General features: G+C 38.7%; 1 protein-coding gene across 2 annotated transcripts in view; it reads left to right on the top strand.

The window, feature by feature from the left end:
• LOC132906198 (neuroligin-4, X-linked) overlaps nt 1–16,502 on the top strand; it is a 263,676-nt gene that overhangs the window by 154,114 nt on the left and 93,060 nt on the right. For both annotated transcript variants that reach the window (XM_060958161.1, XM_060958162.1), the window contains exons 5-8: nt 4,435–4,788; nt 8,271–8,580; nt 9,182–9,389; nt 10,605–10,859. In XM_060958161.1, the coding sequence (XP_060814144.1) occupies nt 4,435–4,788; nt 8,271–8,580; nt 9,182–9,389; nt 10,605–10,859 (1,127 nt within the window). The remainder of the gene's footprint in view (nt 1–4,434; nt 4,789–8,270; nt 8,581–9,181; nt 9,390–10,604; nt 10,860–16,502) is intronic.

Below are 16,502 nucleotides of genomic sequence, written 5' to 3'. Positions count from 1 at the left end.
AAGGTTCTAACAAACGTGGAACAAAAGACAGGAGGCAATCCCAACGAAAGAAACCGTCGAAAACGTCGAATGGGAGCGCGTGTGTAAGACGAGTCACTCGAATGGCGCCGTTCAAAGGCAACCGAACGTATTTTGGAGGCCTCGAACGACCTGCCCACACGTTCGTTTGTCCCTGTGTCTACGCGGCCCGTGAAAACCGCTTTTAACTCGTCCCAGTTTTCGGACTTTCGCGGAGGAAGAACGAAATCCAGAGGACGTCCGGCGTCCGGCGTCCGGAATGAAGCGAAACTCGGAATGGCTTTTTGCGGTTCCGTAGGTGGCAAGATGAAAGGCGAGTTATTTGTCTTTTGTCAGTGGACGACAAAGGCCAGTTAGGAAAGCTCGGTTCTGTCTCCCCACACGATCCCGTGGTTCTCTTCTTCCAATGAAACCCTTCGTCTTTTTCTTTTTTCTTCCCTTCGGTCCCTTGTGTAATGGTTATCAATGAGCCAGGTTACCCACAGCAAGATACTGTTCTTTAACTATCTGACCTGACAGAGTAACAGAAAGAGATTAATGGATATAGGCTTAGAGGAGACGGATAGTCGGATAAGGGGACCATGTTTCATTCGCATCGAATCAGAAACAATCTACACAAATTTGTCATCTTCAGAAAATTAATTCAATATCGAAGAGATAACAGCGATTTGTAAAGAAATCAACAATTCTCCTTTAGTAATCGAAGTCGAAACGAAGGAGCATTTTAAAGTACATACAAATGTGTAAAAATGTGCAAGTTGCATTAATAAACTGGATGTTTATATGAGACGTGCGTCAGCTATTGCGAAGAAACCCGGCTAAACGCCTCTCGGCAACTCTGCTTTTCGGAACGAAGTACTTACTTGATTAAGATCCTGGGATAATTTCAGAAACGGTAGAAATACGGTACGAAAGATAGGAGGAGGCGATCGGCGGGGATGTGGCGAGGAAAAGGAAAAAGTTCTGCAGAAACGAGTTAAGGAGTTTGTACGAGTACGATGAGAAAGTAATGGAAGGAAAATCTGCCGGAAATGAAACGGGCCGATGCTCCAGAATGTGAACAATGCGGGATGGGATGAAAGTAAACATCGTGGAGAATTGTTTCTCGATGTTGTTCGTGCTTTTTACGCGACTGCGTGTATCTCTGTAGATCTCTGGCGCTTCGGTTTTGTGGTCCAACTTTAAGTAGATCTGTCTGTACATAGTCAGACAGCTGAATTAGGAGTGTCAGATATTTCGTGGTTTTATGATTGAATTTAAGCAAAACTTTAGTAATGTCGTGAAAAATAGGACAGGGTAAAACTAATTAGTTATAAATACAAAAAATTAGCTAATTACAAAAATATACCCCCCCCCAAAAAAAAATTATTGCACAAACCATTAAACACCAAATTGTTCCAAGAAATATTACTTCTGTCTAATTTTTCATTACGTACTTACTTTTCATCGTCAAATTTTATCGACACGCGGTCCTCAAGGGTTAACAGGCTTTAAATCCACCCTTAACGCTGAAAATATTCCTACGAATCTCCGGAATCCCTTCGAAAAGGCGAGTAACCAGATTTGCGCTCGGAACAGTGAAGGGGTCGCTACTTAAGCGCAGCCAGCAATTTAATTTCACTGGGACAGAGTAGAGGGTGGAACTAGAGAAGGGGTTGGACGCGGGCCACCGCATTATTGCACTGGCCGCAACACAATGCACCCGCGGACCGCTTTTTCGACGCAGCCTGTGCGTGCATCACGGGTATTCGAGGCTAAACCGAGCGTCATCCCCTTTGAGCCAGCTCTCGCGAGAATTGCGACGCGGTTTATTGGCTGACTGCGTGCCATTAAACGGGCGGAATTCGGTAGAGGAAACCGACACGCGACAGCTTTCGAATTAAAAAAATCTCGGACATGATTGTGTGTCAAAAGGGACCGAGGAAAAAGATAACCAATCGCAAAGGTTCGAGAAAAGGATCGTAATTATTAAAAATCATCTGATCGAGGTTGGTAGAGAAAGATTGATGTTTTTTCAATCCGTCTGTTTTGTCTAAAAGGGATGAGATCGATAATTATGAATTTTGAAGCGAGGTCCAAACGTTAGTCCTTTCTGATTACAATTCCACGGTTTCTAGATTTTATTACGCAGACCCTTTCTAATTTTCCTTATCGTCGCCGTTCTTTTCCTTCGGTCCTTTATAAAATCTTTCAAGCTCCGGGTTTCGGTAATATATAACAGTACGTCGTCAGAAATGAGTCTTAAGAATAATTAAAACTGAAAGATAACAGAGGGAAAAAGTCGGTTAAAGGTAACGAAATAGTATCTGGAAGAACTTGTTAGAGTAAAGAAACGAAGGGAGCGGAGGAGCTAGGTATGATTGGAACAGGCTGCAAAAAGTTACTGCGATATTCATTTTTCTCTTGCGACGTAACACACGTTTCTATTTATAGAATATCAGATAGATATAGCTACGCGATATTACCGAAGGAAATGTGGGGAGGCAGAAAAGAGTGTAATGTGTTCAATAACTGGTGTTTGTTCGTAGCAAATGGAAAATTTGACGGCTGGTGAATTTACATCTTTCGCCTCGGTGACGGAGAGGTATTAAAAATAGGAATGCCAAATGAAAATTGCAACCTTGGTTTCTCATTTCGCCTGGTGGCAATTTATTCAACGCTCGAGTATTCATGTAGCAAAAGCCAATCTTCGTGTCTAGAATACCTTAAATTATACAGCATCAATATTTCAGAAAATTACTCGGGTACTCGCATAAAATAAATTGGCATTAATTATGGAACAGAGCAAAATGGAAATGAAAATACATTAAACTAGCAATCTTTGGGTTAAAATTAAAGCCCTTCACGGTTATTCAAGCGCTCGGAGCGACGAACTGTCCCAGACTTTATATTTTCTGAAGCGTGAGGCGAAGACCGAGACTCGAATCCCTTTTGCCAACCATCCCTGCCTCGTCTCGTCTCTGCAAGCCTCTCTTTAGCCCTGGCTGCAACTTTTCTATAGGACCAGACATACGGTCAACATCGGTCTTTGTTTCGACGAGGGTCGTTCACGTGCTGCTTTCTTTAACGCTTCCTTCCTTGCCCGTTTTCTCGTGGACGTTGATATTGTCGCTCGAATAGGGGTCGGTGTTCCGCGATAGGAAATAGGCGAACCACTGGAATTCTTCCTTTTCGATAAAATCGATCAAAGGTAACTCGAGCTCATACAGCATCGAAATACGTACCGTGTTAATTTAAGCGGTATTTGGTAGTTCATGCTGTATTGACCAGTTGTTCACCAGTTCTGGTAATTTCATCGTTGGCTAAATAGTCAGTGCATATTGCAGGAAAATGTGATTGCTGATGAACGCAAATATTGAATAGTTACGAGCGAGATTAGAGAAGCTAATCTTATGATTGACTCGCACTACTGTCATTTTGCTCTGTTGCAATTTACAATAGCCAAACGATTAAATCGTACCGTCAACTATATTTTGTCTCGAAGAAATCACGATAGAAGAAATTTTCCCTCTTACTGATCTTCGCATCCCAATTACAATTCTCTACAAATGTCGAATCATCTACGAATTTCTGCAATATAGAAGAACGATCGAGTGACTCCCGCAGCTCCCTGTGGGTTTGCATCCAATCACGAGACGCGTTCCAGTAAAACATTCCAGCTCTAATCAAAAGTCTGCCGTTTGTGCTAGCCAACGCGTTTTCTCGTTACATTCTGTCGGCCAAGCGCGTTTCACGCGATCCCGCGTACGAATCGACACATGTCGCAATTCACGGTGCCTAGAACGCGCCCAGCTGTCATACAGAAGCACGCGACAATAGCAAAGAAGCATTAGCGGGCCATCATATCCGCTGGAACGTTTCGTCACGCCCAGCATTCTCTGTCGCAAGGTTAATTTTCCCAGTGTCGCGTCTCTCTCTTTTTCTCTCTCTCTTTCTCTTCTCTTTTCTTCTCTGGCGTAACCGTAAATCGCTGACAGACTTCGCTGTGAACAATGCCATCATACTTCCATCCCCTTTCAACCCTCCGATTCTCTCCACTCTTCGTTGCGTCCTTCGTTGCTCGGGGCTGTACCTTCAACCAGACGAGACGACGATAAGGGAACAAAGACTGCGACGGACCTTGAACGGAACGAGAGTTCAGAGTTGCCTGCAACGTTTTCCTTCGACGATTGTTTGCCAAACATCGACTGACGGCACACTGTTAATATTTTAGTCGCTACGTCGCGTCGATGTCGGTTATCGGATTTGACGCGTGCTATGGTATATCGCATGAATAAGGATGAAAGGGAGAGATTATTCTCGAGTAAAAGAAGATCTCTAAACTGTCTCAGGGATATCCCTATTTCTCATTTGGATATCTTTTACACATTTTTTTTATATGGAAGGAAACGATAAAAGATATGTTTCTGTACACAGGCATGGCAGACAATAGTAGAAAGCATCCGGTAGTGCTGTATATCCACGGGGAGAGCTACGACTGGGGCAGCGGAAATCCGTACGATGGCAGTGTACTAGCCAGCTACACGGACCAAGTGATCGTAACGATGAACTACCGGTTGGGCGTGCTTGGTTTTCTCAACGCCAACATGGCGCCTCAGACCAAGGCGAGGGTCGCGAATTATGGTCTGATGGATCAGATCGCGGCGCTTCAGTGGGTCAAAGAGCACATTGCTCTGTTTGGCGGCGATCCCAATAACGTGACGCTGATGGGTCAAGGGACTGGGGCCGCCTGTGTTCATTTTCTCGCCATCAGCCCGACGGTCATGCGTGGTGAGTAATCTTTTTCTCTCTGTCGACAATATGCTCCGTACTTTTGGCATATACATCATTCAAATAAACGATCGATTCACGATGTAACGCTTCATAAACCATCTTTAATATCTCTCTAAGTTTTCAACCACGGGCGAAACGAATTATATAGAATAAATTCTGAAGAAACTCTCTAAAATTGAAAGATCAATAAAAAATCAGGCTTACCAAGAATACGTTTAATTTCGCCGTTCCTCTCTCCCTTATTCTCAAGTTTGAAGTTTATTCGATCGACTGTGACTTTCGCCAAGTAATCTCAACGAATCTCAACGAACTTGGAAAAGTTCGCGCGTAACACGATAAAAATCCAGTTTCTCATTCTACGTTACTCAAGGCATGAAACCATTTTTACATCTTCTTTACGGTTCTTCTCGGTTCGATTAAATTCTATACACCGTTGTCACGTTCATAATTTTGTTCGCACGCGCCGATTGTGCCGAAACAATTAACCAGAGCTACGATGTTCTGGTCGAATGTGCGCAAAGAGTAGAGAAAAATCGTTATGCCATAAATAACGAGACGGCGACGGTCGCGAAGCCTCTTCTTCTTCAATGGGGGAATCCAATACTTCTCGGTGATTCCTTCGATCGTAGAACGAACCGCTAACGAGACTCTCGAGAAGAATTCAGAAGGAAACGAGCTTATGTGTGTCGAACTGGTTTCTGATCGACGTTGAAGCTCGGACGTTTCTCAAGATGCAATTCCGAAGATCGATTGCTTCTTGCTTCTCTTGTTCGTAATTCTCAACACACCCAAGAGAAAGAAGTAGAAATAAAGTTAATATCGATTTATATTACTTAGAAATAATTTTTATAGAAGTTTCCGAGTAGTTAGAATACCAGATATAAGTAACGCGACACGGTTGTCTGATCCGTGACAGGCTTATACTACTTCAATCTTTCAATCACCGTTTCTATCGAAGTGCGGGTAAAAAAATTGGTTCTCTGCTATATCGTGAGGAGTTTTACATCCTAAACTTTCACAAATAATCTTTTATAAAAATAGAATAACAGATATGAAATATGTGAATAACTTTTGTATTCGTAACGGTAAAATTTTATAAAATTACAGATTAAGAGAATAGAATATAACAGAGTATACGAATCTTTGATGGCTCAATGTTATGGTTCGATGGTTCGACTGTTAGTTGGTATCGAGTTATCCAGGGTTTATAATCTTATCTGGTCGGTCGTCTGTTTTTTCACGCGAATAAAATTTCATCCTTAATTCTTCACGTATCTCCGATAAATTCTTCCTTTATCTTTGCCAACCACCTGTATCATTCTTGAAGAGGAGAGTGTCGAAGATAAGATAATTATCATCAGAGAAACTGAAGCATTCTCCACGCCAAAACAGGATAGAAAAAGAACAAGAAACGGTAGATTACAGAAACGAATAAACTGGAAAGCAATGTGCAAAAATTCTAAAAAACTTTTGCGATCGTCAATTTGCAAGAGAGTGTAAAAACGCTGAAATATAAATGATACAGCTATCAATATCATTTGTTTCCTCTTTTATCTTCATTCTAGTAGTTTTCACGTGGTTCCATTAACTGTTAACGGTTCTTCCTCGACCAACGATGAAACGAGAAATGGTTACACGGGATAAAGCGTAATAGGCTGAAAAGTAGAAAACGATGGAAGGAGAAATTCTCGCGATATTATGCGCGTGAAATATCGTTCTTCTTCCCCAGTGGTCACGGGTATTCTCACGTGCTATTGGAAAATACTTCCTGCTTTTATGAGGCCGCGGAACGTCCACGATCTGGCTCTGTGTTTCTTTGGGTTCGTTTTTCCATCTCGTCTTTTTTCCAACGAACGTTCCAGCCTGTCAGACTGGAATTTCTCGCTTAGCCTTGCCGATTCCCGACCGATATTGCTCCGACGGTTACGTCGATGGGGCTTCCCGAATACAGGCCGCTGGAAATTGCTGGTATAAATCTGTCTTGATAAATTGTCGGTCGCGAAGATGGCCAGCAGAAGGCGTATAATTGAGGCAATGGCTTTAGAAGTTAACGAAACAGCTTTGTTCTTGGCGATTGGATCGTTGTAGATGGGTAGAAGGTTTGTAATCTTACATTCTTCCGAAGTCTTACATTGGTTGTCTAATCGTGTCGTTTGCTATCGTTTACATCGAAATCGGAGCGATAAAGGCATTCTATTCTCGACTGAAATGTTTTAAACACAGAGCATCTATTTATCCATTTCGTTTAGTGTTCCACAAATTACAAGAATTGTGTTATCACCTGCAATGCGATAAAATATATTATACATAAACGATTCTTTTACCAATAGTGTATTCTCTTCGAAAATTTCTGGAGCCTTTTGCATTCGAAACCGAGACGAGAACGGAATGGTAGCTCAATTATCCTTGCTACGTGACAGTCGTCGATAAGTACAACCAGCGCAACGCGCTTGTTATTCGTACGATATCGTTCTTTCTGATGTAATTTCCATCTCCTTTGTTCCAGACTGTAACAAGTTTCCTCCTTAACGCCGATCTTCGTGGCGCGTCTACAAAAAAGACTCGTTGTAATTTATAGCTCCGTGCCCTACATCGACATACTACATCCTTACAATATAATAGGAATTTTATCATTATCTAAGTTTCTTTATCTCGATATCTTTCTTTTCTAAATTAATTTTCCATGTACTGTTCGTGTAATAATGTTTGGGAAAATTAACGGGAATTTCAGTAAATCAACGCAACATTTATTGCGAAGTTTTTCTAGACGTTATTAGTTCCTAAAAGGATTAATTTAGAGCCACAGGTATTAACGTAAAATTTGAAAGGTTCGATAAATTAAAGTTGTCTCTTCGAATAGATGCTTTGAAAACGTTTCCTAGATATCCCAGGCTATAAAGAAAGATCAAAGCATCTCACGGCTATTTCTTGTTACAACTTGATTTCTTTTCGCCTGGAAAAGTAGACTTTCAAAGGGTAGACGGCAAGAGAAATGTTGCCCCGTTGTTTTTCATGGTAGAAGAAAAAGCAGAAACGAGCTTCTCTTCGAAAATGTTCTCTTTTTCTAGAATTTTCTTTCCCGTAGCCGTGGTTAGAATGTGCTCGTTTAATATATATACGATCGTCTGGGGAAAGCACCATACCTTCGATTATTTTCAATATTTCTCTCACAGAGATGCTAAAAACAGGAGACGCAAAGAAAAGATATGCTCTACTTCCAAATGGAACTAAAAGAAATTTTTCTATATAAAAAGACTTCCATAGAATTTATCGAGATGTCAAAGATTGTCATTGAATGATAATTACGTTAAAAGGTATTATAAATGGTTGAATAAGCGTTGAAAAATAATCAAAATACATTTTTTTTTATCTTATCAAAAACTTGTATTCAAAGATTGCTTGAATGGTTTTTGTATTATATAATAGTTTCTTATATACTGCAGCATCATTAAACGAACATACTAAATTTCTGTATATAGGTTTATTCAAGAGAGCTATCCTATTATCAGGCAGCGCTCTGTCGTCGTGGGCAGTCGTCGACGATCCTGTTTCTTACGCTTTGAGACTTGCCAGGGCAGTTAATTGCTCGATCCCCGAGGATCTGCTCAAAGACAACGAACTAATTGTTGACTGTCTCCGAGACCGAAGCCTAGAAGAGCTTATGCTGGTTGACATTCAACCACCGACATTTTTGAGTGCATTTGGACCCAGCGTGGACGGTGTAGTCATCAAGGCAGACTTTCAAAAAGATTTGCTGTCCTACATGGGTCCGGAGTTCCAAGGATTCGGGTAGGAATCAATTATTCTCTTTTGAAAGCAAAAAAATAAGATATTTACAAAGATTTTACATTATTATAAAATTACAATATTTTTCCCCGCTTTACCAATATTCTCAACATTTTTTAATGGATATTAATTAATAATGAACATCTTATCATTTTTTACTTGATCAACTTCTGGAAGAACTTGTACCGGAGTACTGATAATATATTTCAATTATGAGAGGGACGAACGTCTTCGTTTTTCATCTCAGAATTTTATCAACGTCCCCCTTCATTAAATGTAAAGCAGATGTGAAACCAGCTAAGCTCACCCTAGACATTATAGTACGATTCATTAACGCGATTGTAAATGACCCAAGCTACTACTACAAGGTCCATTAGCATATTCGATATCTAACAGTTGGAACAGTGTCGCAAGGTGTTCGGTGCATCTTTTTTCCTTTTTACGAACTTTGGAAGTAGCGATGAACGGAAAACTTTACGTCGGATCGTAATATTATTAAAAATGACGTCGCTAAAACACATAAATGTTAACACACGTAACTAAATACAACGAAGGAAAAGATAAAAGAGGTACATACAAAGTACATAAATTAATTTTGTTGCAGGCCACTGCCGAAGAAAGCTGAACACGGTGCTCCGATCACGAGTAATAACAAATACGATTTGTTATTCGGTGTAACTACCAGCGAAGCACTATGGAAATTCGCGGAGAAGGACGTACAGCAAGGGTTCGAGGGTGAGAGGAGAGACAGGATCATTAGGACATACGTGAGGAACGCGTACGTGTATCACCTCACGGAAATATTTTACACGGTACGTGGATTTTAATAATTAAACCGACTGTGATAAATCAATTCAAGATTACGTGGTAGAAGAATGAATTCGTTTTTCTTGATTGAATTTTAAAATCGCTTGTAAAAATTGAGAAATCTAACTTATATTTATCTCCTGTTTTCACAATTATAATGCTTTATTTGAAATTCGTACTCGCCTAAATTACTTGTAGGTATTTTTTCTTCTAATCGCATGGTAATCGACTTATTCACTAATCGTTCTATTATTATAATTACGCTTCAAACTCAGTGATAAAAAAGTAAGGATAAAAAGACTTATAGACAAGGTCGTAACAATTTTGCATACGCGATTAAGCGTTTAACGGTCCGTGATCGTTCATTTTTCACATATTCCGATAAGCCAACGATTCCGAAGATTATTTCACGGTCATTTCGCGTGTATTTTCATAGCGCTCTCTGGGAATAATTCGTTGCACATTCGTGGCGAAACTACCATCCAACCCCTCCAAAGTATATCGCGTATACTTGTCTGATTATTCGTAATCAGAAATTATTATCTACTTACGGGTGGCGTGCGAACTGTGCGACCAAATTCGGTATCGAGTGATGCGAGGGTTCGAGCCAAATTTTAGCGTAGAAAATTCCAGTACGTTGCTATATTTATGGTTTTGCGAAAATATTGATGGAAAATATCTCTGTTGAAAAATTTGATCTCTTTTTTAGTCTATTTCACTTCTCAAGTTAAATTTTTGTAAATTCAATCGTCGAACGAATCAACACGTTGAAAATTATACGATGCAAAATATGGTTCCAATATGGAAAAATAATACATGTTGAAGGGAAATGTTTCTGTTGCCATAGAAACGTTTCTAAACTGGTCCAGCTGAATTTGTGATATTTGTGAAAATAACAAAAAGGATCGAGTTTCCCCTCGGAAAAACATCGCGTTGCTCTGCTATAACAAAAAAAGAAAAGAATACTATCCAGCAACAAATATAGAATGCGTTTCGCAAAGGCCTTCGAATACTATACTGCATTTTTTTATCATTCATAAAAGTCGTTGGTAATTTTTATATATTATAAACGAAATGCAAGGAGAGGACTTGCCAATTGTGTTTAGCTTTTACATAGAAGATATCTTTTTATTAACGTATATTAATGTATTAACTTTGAAATCAACGGCGTTCTAATTTTACATCCTTTTTCATATTATTACTTTTGGTCGATGAATCAGGTGGTGAACGAATACACCGATTGGGAACGTACGGTGCAACATCCAGTGAATACGAAGGACGCCTGTGTCCAAGCACTAAGCGACGCTCAATTCGTGGCGCCATTAGTGCAAACTGGCGACCTATTCACTCTAAGACACACGAAGAAACCGAATAATCCTCATATCGCACCGATTCCGGAAAGCGAGAAGGAACCGTTGCCTAAAACGTACTTCTACGTGTTCGATTATCAGATGAAGGATGGAGACTACCCTCAGGTAAGTGGTTAATATTTTATGCTTTCGAAAACTTTCAACAAGCTGTGGTAAAATGCACAGGGGATTAAAGAAAACGTGTACAGGTATGAGAGACAAACAAGTATAGACTTATACAGGTATTAATTATTTGTAGGCCTTTTTATCGAATCAAACAAGCTGAGAAATTCACTCGCTAAATTGAAACGAAACTAAATAGTAAAGAACTTATTGTCTTTTGCTATTGAAATCTCATTTAATTCACCTTTGTTAGAGAATACTTTTTGTTTCGTGTTATCCGCGAATTATCGATAACAGCTCGATAAACCATTCATATTCGCATACGCATATACGATCATAAACTATTTAACATGGTATTATAAAGCGCACAACTTTAGGAGATAATTAGATTCGAAACGCATCTGCGCTCGCGCACTTCCTTTCCATATCGTGGATAAATTAAACCCGCGTAACACCATTAATAACTCGATTGCTACGACCGAACTATACGCGCTGTTCATATCTTGCGATTTACCTGGTGCTCGATAAATTTTCAACTGATCCAATAAAATTATGGTCGAAATATTTTCTCGCGAAATTAAAATTAAATTAAAATTTAATTAAAATGTCGTAAAAAAAAGTATTAAAATATCCGTATATAAGTTGTGGAGATAAATAGGTCTGACATTGTATGTTCACTTTGCATTTCGTAGCTCGAGATGAAACTACAAGGCGCCATTGCGATCATCATTCTGTTGTGTAACTTACGTCGCCTCAAAATTTAATATGCCACGCCTCAGCGTTGCTTGGCGAAAGAATCTGGCAAATTATCTAGCGAGCTCGTTCGTTTCATTCCTCAGGATATGAAAAAAGTTCTCGTTCTATCGTAGTAGTCGCAGACATAAGATAAAGCATAGAGATGGCGACGATGAACGATGAAACGATTTCACATGCTATGTTTCACCGCTATATGTTTGTGGCGGTGAAATTTCGCTGGTTGAAACGACAGTTGCGAAAATTAAGCTTTTGTTTGTCGTTTGTGGTTGCTAGATTTTCGACAGCTTATATCGAGTACTAAAGAACGTATGAACGAAGCTTCAATCTAACGTACCCTCGTAATTAAATTGCGATATTAAGGACATATAATTAAATCAATGTGCAACCATTGTAAACTCGAATACATTTTATAAGCGAACCATCTTTAATTAACAATGTGTTCAACGGAATTAATTTCCATTTGTTTGTCGCACGCCCAACGTTTCTCTCGGTTGTTGAAAAAACTCGAATTATGATAGAATACAAGCAGTCACTGTAGTGATAATGATTTAATTTATATTTTGTTAAATTGTCTCTTGTTACATTTGCTTTTCATGCGAAGGGAAATAAAATGTCTACATTATCTATAATTAATAATTTAAACAAACAATAAATGTTAATTTTCTAAAAATTCCTGGCCATTCCTTTTATCTTATGTTGCGTACATCTCTAAAACGTTTATTTCGTTAACGTTCCTTAGCACGATCTAATGGCATTTAACGCGCTCCAGCAGCTCGAAGAGCTACGAGATACGCATTCTTTGTTTAATAAAATAATTTTCGTCTAATGAAATTTAATTAATTCCAACTTAAATTAATAAATTCGTTGACAAAATTGCTCGTTTCTTCTTAATAAATTTCTTTTCATGAGCATCTAATTACCATTGAAAATAATTATGAACTACAATACGATGGCAGTTAATATCAGTGAAAACATTTTATTCAGCCACTTCGATTTTCAATTTTCTCTTTTCCTTTTCGTTCGTTTTATCTTACGCATCAGTAATTAAGTCAGATAATATTATTTTATCTCCATAGAAATTGTACCTCAAATTACTTTTAATCATAAAAGCGAGAGCCATAAAAGGGTTGGGAAAGCAAATACTGTACCAACGTTTTTGCTCTTGTATCGGCAAGTGGCAGATTGGAGTGGTGACCAAAATGTTGCCATTATACAATCTTTTTTTTTTGTATCTTCTCCAATTATTGATTTTTGAGATGGAAATATCTCGATATAATATGATGTTTCTAAATTCTAGCGAAAGACATAAATATCGTATTAAAATTCTATAGGTAAAATGATAAAAAAAAAAAAATACTACGAATCATAGGCAGATAGCGTGGCTTGTTCTCCAACAAATTATTTCTCTGTTTCTTCCACTCTTTCTCTACTGAATTTTATATCCATGGACAAGCAGACGGACGTACATAGCGGACGATGCCGGCGAATGCGTTTATTAAAGTGAAACTTAATTTAGCCGACTGTAACGCAAAAGATATCTGACATCCGGTAAATCATTCGCTACGAGTGACTGTTGCAATTTCCGATTTAACGTCGACTCCTATTCTGGATGACCGTGTCAGTGTTTCACAGAAGTAAGATATCGACGTTTGAACGATCTTGAATAGAAAATATTACCAGATCAATAATGCGGTACCGTAGAATCCGAACTGGATATGTTCATATGTGTTGAGATTTTCGTTACTTTCCCATATTTTTTCTTTTTTTTGCAATTATTTCATTGAAAGAAACGCGAAACGTCTTCCTGTCTTTTGAAACTAAAAGTAGCGTAAAATTTTCATTGAGTCGCGGAAGATCGTGTTCGATTTCGTTCATAGATCGTTTGTTGATCAAAAGAGAAAATCGACACGCGAGATAGATCCAGCACGGTCTCCCTTTTGAGATACGGGTCAGATTTATAACGGGTTGGTAACGAATTTTACCGTGGCAAAGATTTGCAGCGATGCGGTGATAAGATTAGCGATTGATAAACGGCTAGGCTCCATACATTTCTGCAACAGCAGCACCGGGAGTTTTTGCGCTCGCGCCGGCGCCATGTACCAGCTTTCGTAATACCTGCAAAATTGTCGGCTCGATACATTTACGCTCGGTGCAATCATTTATTATTTCGAACGTGTACACTCAAATAAAAGCGCTGTTTAAACGGTACCGAGAGACGAACGTATATTCTCGTAAATACCGTAAATGAATCGAACGAATCGATTGTTTTTAAGTTACTGAAACTGCGCTGTTTGTTTAACAAAAACTAATTGAATTCTGCTGGGTTCCACATTTTTGTCGTACGCATCTTTATAGCTTGCAATTGATAAAATCATTTGCCGAAGTCTCCAAACAAAGATCGAACTGTTTCGACAATTCTTTTATTTCGTATTTATAATTTTATTCTATCACATTTGACGCGATATATTTAAAATCATTTGCCGAAGTCTCCAAACAAAGATCGAACTGTTTCGACAATTCTTTTATTTCGTATTTATAATTTTATTCTATCACGTTTGACGCAATATATTTAAAATTATTTATGATTAAGTAAGAATCGCCTTAACTTTAAACTCGTGCAGTAGAATATGCGTCTGACTACGAACTTCGGATTGGATCCTTTCATTTATATGTAAATAATTCCGTTAGTTGCATTTCCATGAAAACAATTTTCCCAAATTGTGAAAAAGCACTAAGAATTATCGATGGAAGAAAAAGATGTAAATTATTTTTCGGTAACTGTCCCGCTATAATTTCCACAACTGTATCGTCATTACGACAGCGGTTGAGGAACACGACAAAACATGCTTTGAAAACGTGAATGATACATGATGTATAAGAAGGTGACAAATTGAGTGCAACATTTCACAATGGCGAGGGAAAGAAAAAGGAAGAGACAAAAAGAGAGAGAAGAACGAATATATTTACGTCTGATAAGGAGAGAGATACGAGTTTTCTCCGTTCGTGTCCATCAACCGGCGAATAGATATGCAAAAACACCGTGACTAGGTACGCGGAGACGTGAATCGCCGAAATGACAAGTTCGTTCTCGCTTTTCACTGGCGTTAATTTGTCGAAAAGGCGCAAACATCGAGCGCATCTTAAGCATTCTGCTGCATATTATACACGTCGCCGTTAACAGTTGCGCAACCGTTGTTTGAATTGTTACATCCGCAGTACTCTGTGCATGAATCAGCAACGCGAAACGCAAATATCTCTGCATATAAACTGCAAAGTTTGTTGATTGCGCTTCATCGTTCAATCGTTAATCAGCAACGCGTGTATTTCTCCTGGAATCAAATGGGAGTCGTGCTATATCGAAATTGTTCGTTTATTTGAGAAAGTTATACAGAAGTCCTTTATGGTGATGTAATGATCACAACGTGTTAATACACAAATTATTGAAAGGGAAGTGAATATTTTATAAAAGAGAGATAGAAACTTATACGATAATGTTAGACCACCAGCATGTGTATCGAGAGAAACAATTTAAACTCTCAAACCATAACTCTCGTACATTTGCTGCACGAATATAGAACATGATGGTATTAGTATCGAACAGCAAATTTTCCATACGTTCGCAGAAAGTATCCAAACCTAATCCCATGGCTCGTACGTAATATTCGATGCAACGGGCTAGCCGCTCATAAAATCTGCAGTTCCAATTTACCAAGATGTCTTTGCTCGAGAAACTGCTTGAGGCGTCGTTGGACAGCCGTTTGAATCTATGCTTGAAATAGTCCCAGGAGATATCATTAATTTGTCGATATTTATGATCGATCAAATTTTTCATATTTACGCGAGAATTGCATGCAAAATCCAGTCGATGGCAGCGAAATATATCGTCACGATCAGAATAACATGCAAAGCAAAATTGGATAAAAGTACTTCCGATGGAAGAAAGTATTCTCCTTCAAGTGGAATAACGGTTCCGTAGATTTCATTATAGAATAGTACTACGTTCACGCTGATATTATCAAGGTGACGACGTCTATGCTGGGAAACAGTAAGAGTGCAATCGCAACATTTACAAAATCATAACGAAAGAATGTCATAAATCAGGATGAAATTGAAAACAGAAAATTTATGTTCGTGCGTACATGAATTCAGAGAGCGATAAAGCATTGAAATTTAGCGAATACGAATAAATGAGATGCTAAAGTTTTGTGAAATGAAACAGATTATGCTGAAGGGGAACATGGAATGATGTATTGCGGAATAAATGAGGTACTCGAATGTTGGAGCGTGAGATAGTGACGTTACGGAATTAATGAACTAGAATTTACGAAGCGTCAATGTCTCGTTAGTCTTCGCTCTGTCGTGTTGTAATATTGCAGTTGCATAAAACACTCGAATGTACAAACCATATGAATACGCACAGTAATTCGAATGCGATACTAACTTACGTCATTAACATTAAATAGTTCAAACATGGATCATTTACGTGAAATTATTGTCTCTTAAGGCTATATCTTAGAATAATAAGTTAGCTGTATGTGAAAACGTCGAAAATTTTTTGAGTGGAAGATATGTGAAAAGCAATTGTCATCTTACAGATAATATAAAGAATACCAAATCTTTATAATAATTACCTCGATTCTGATTTGGATCATGTGCTTTAAAAGATTCTCTTTACCTCCCTTTTTATTTCATTTCGTTATGACATTCTAAATCGCAGCGTTTTAACGTACAGATTAATGAGTGACAGTTAACCCATTGACCTACATTTTTCTGTGGAAATCGTAGTAAAAGTAGGGGTAGTAAAAATATGCTGATTCCATGTTTGTCAGTGACCAATAGATAGGTAGCGAGTTTGCGATAGGTCAGTGGCAATGTACGAGCGTGACGTGC

This window comes from Bombus pascuorum, chromosome 4, assembly GCF_905332965.1.
Source record: "Bombus pascuorum chromosome 4, iyBomPasc1.1, whole genome shotgun sequence".
NCBI lineage: Eukaryota > Metazoa > Arthropoda > Insecta > Hymenoptera > Apidae > Bombus > Bombus pascuorum.
This window is presented reverse-complemented; position numbering and strand designations above follow the sequence as displayed.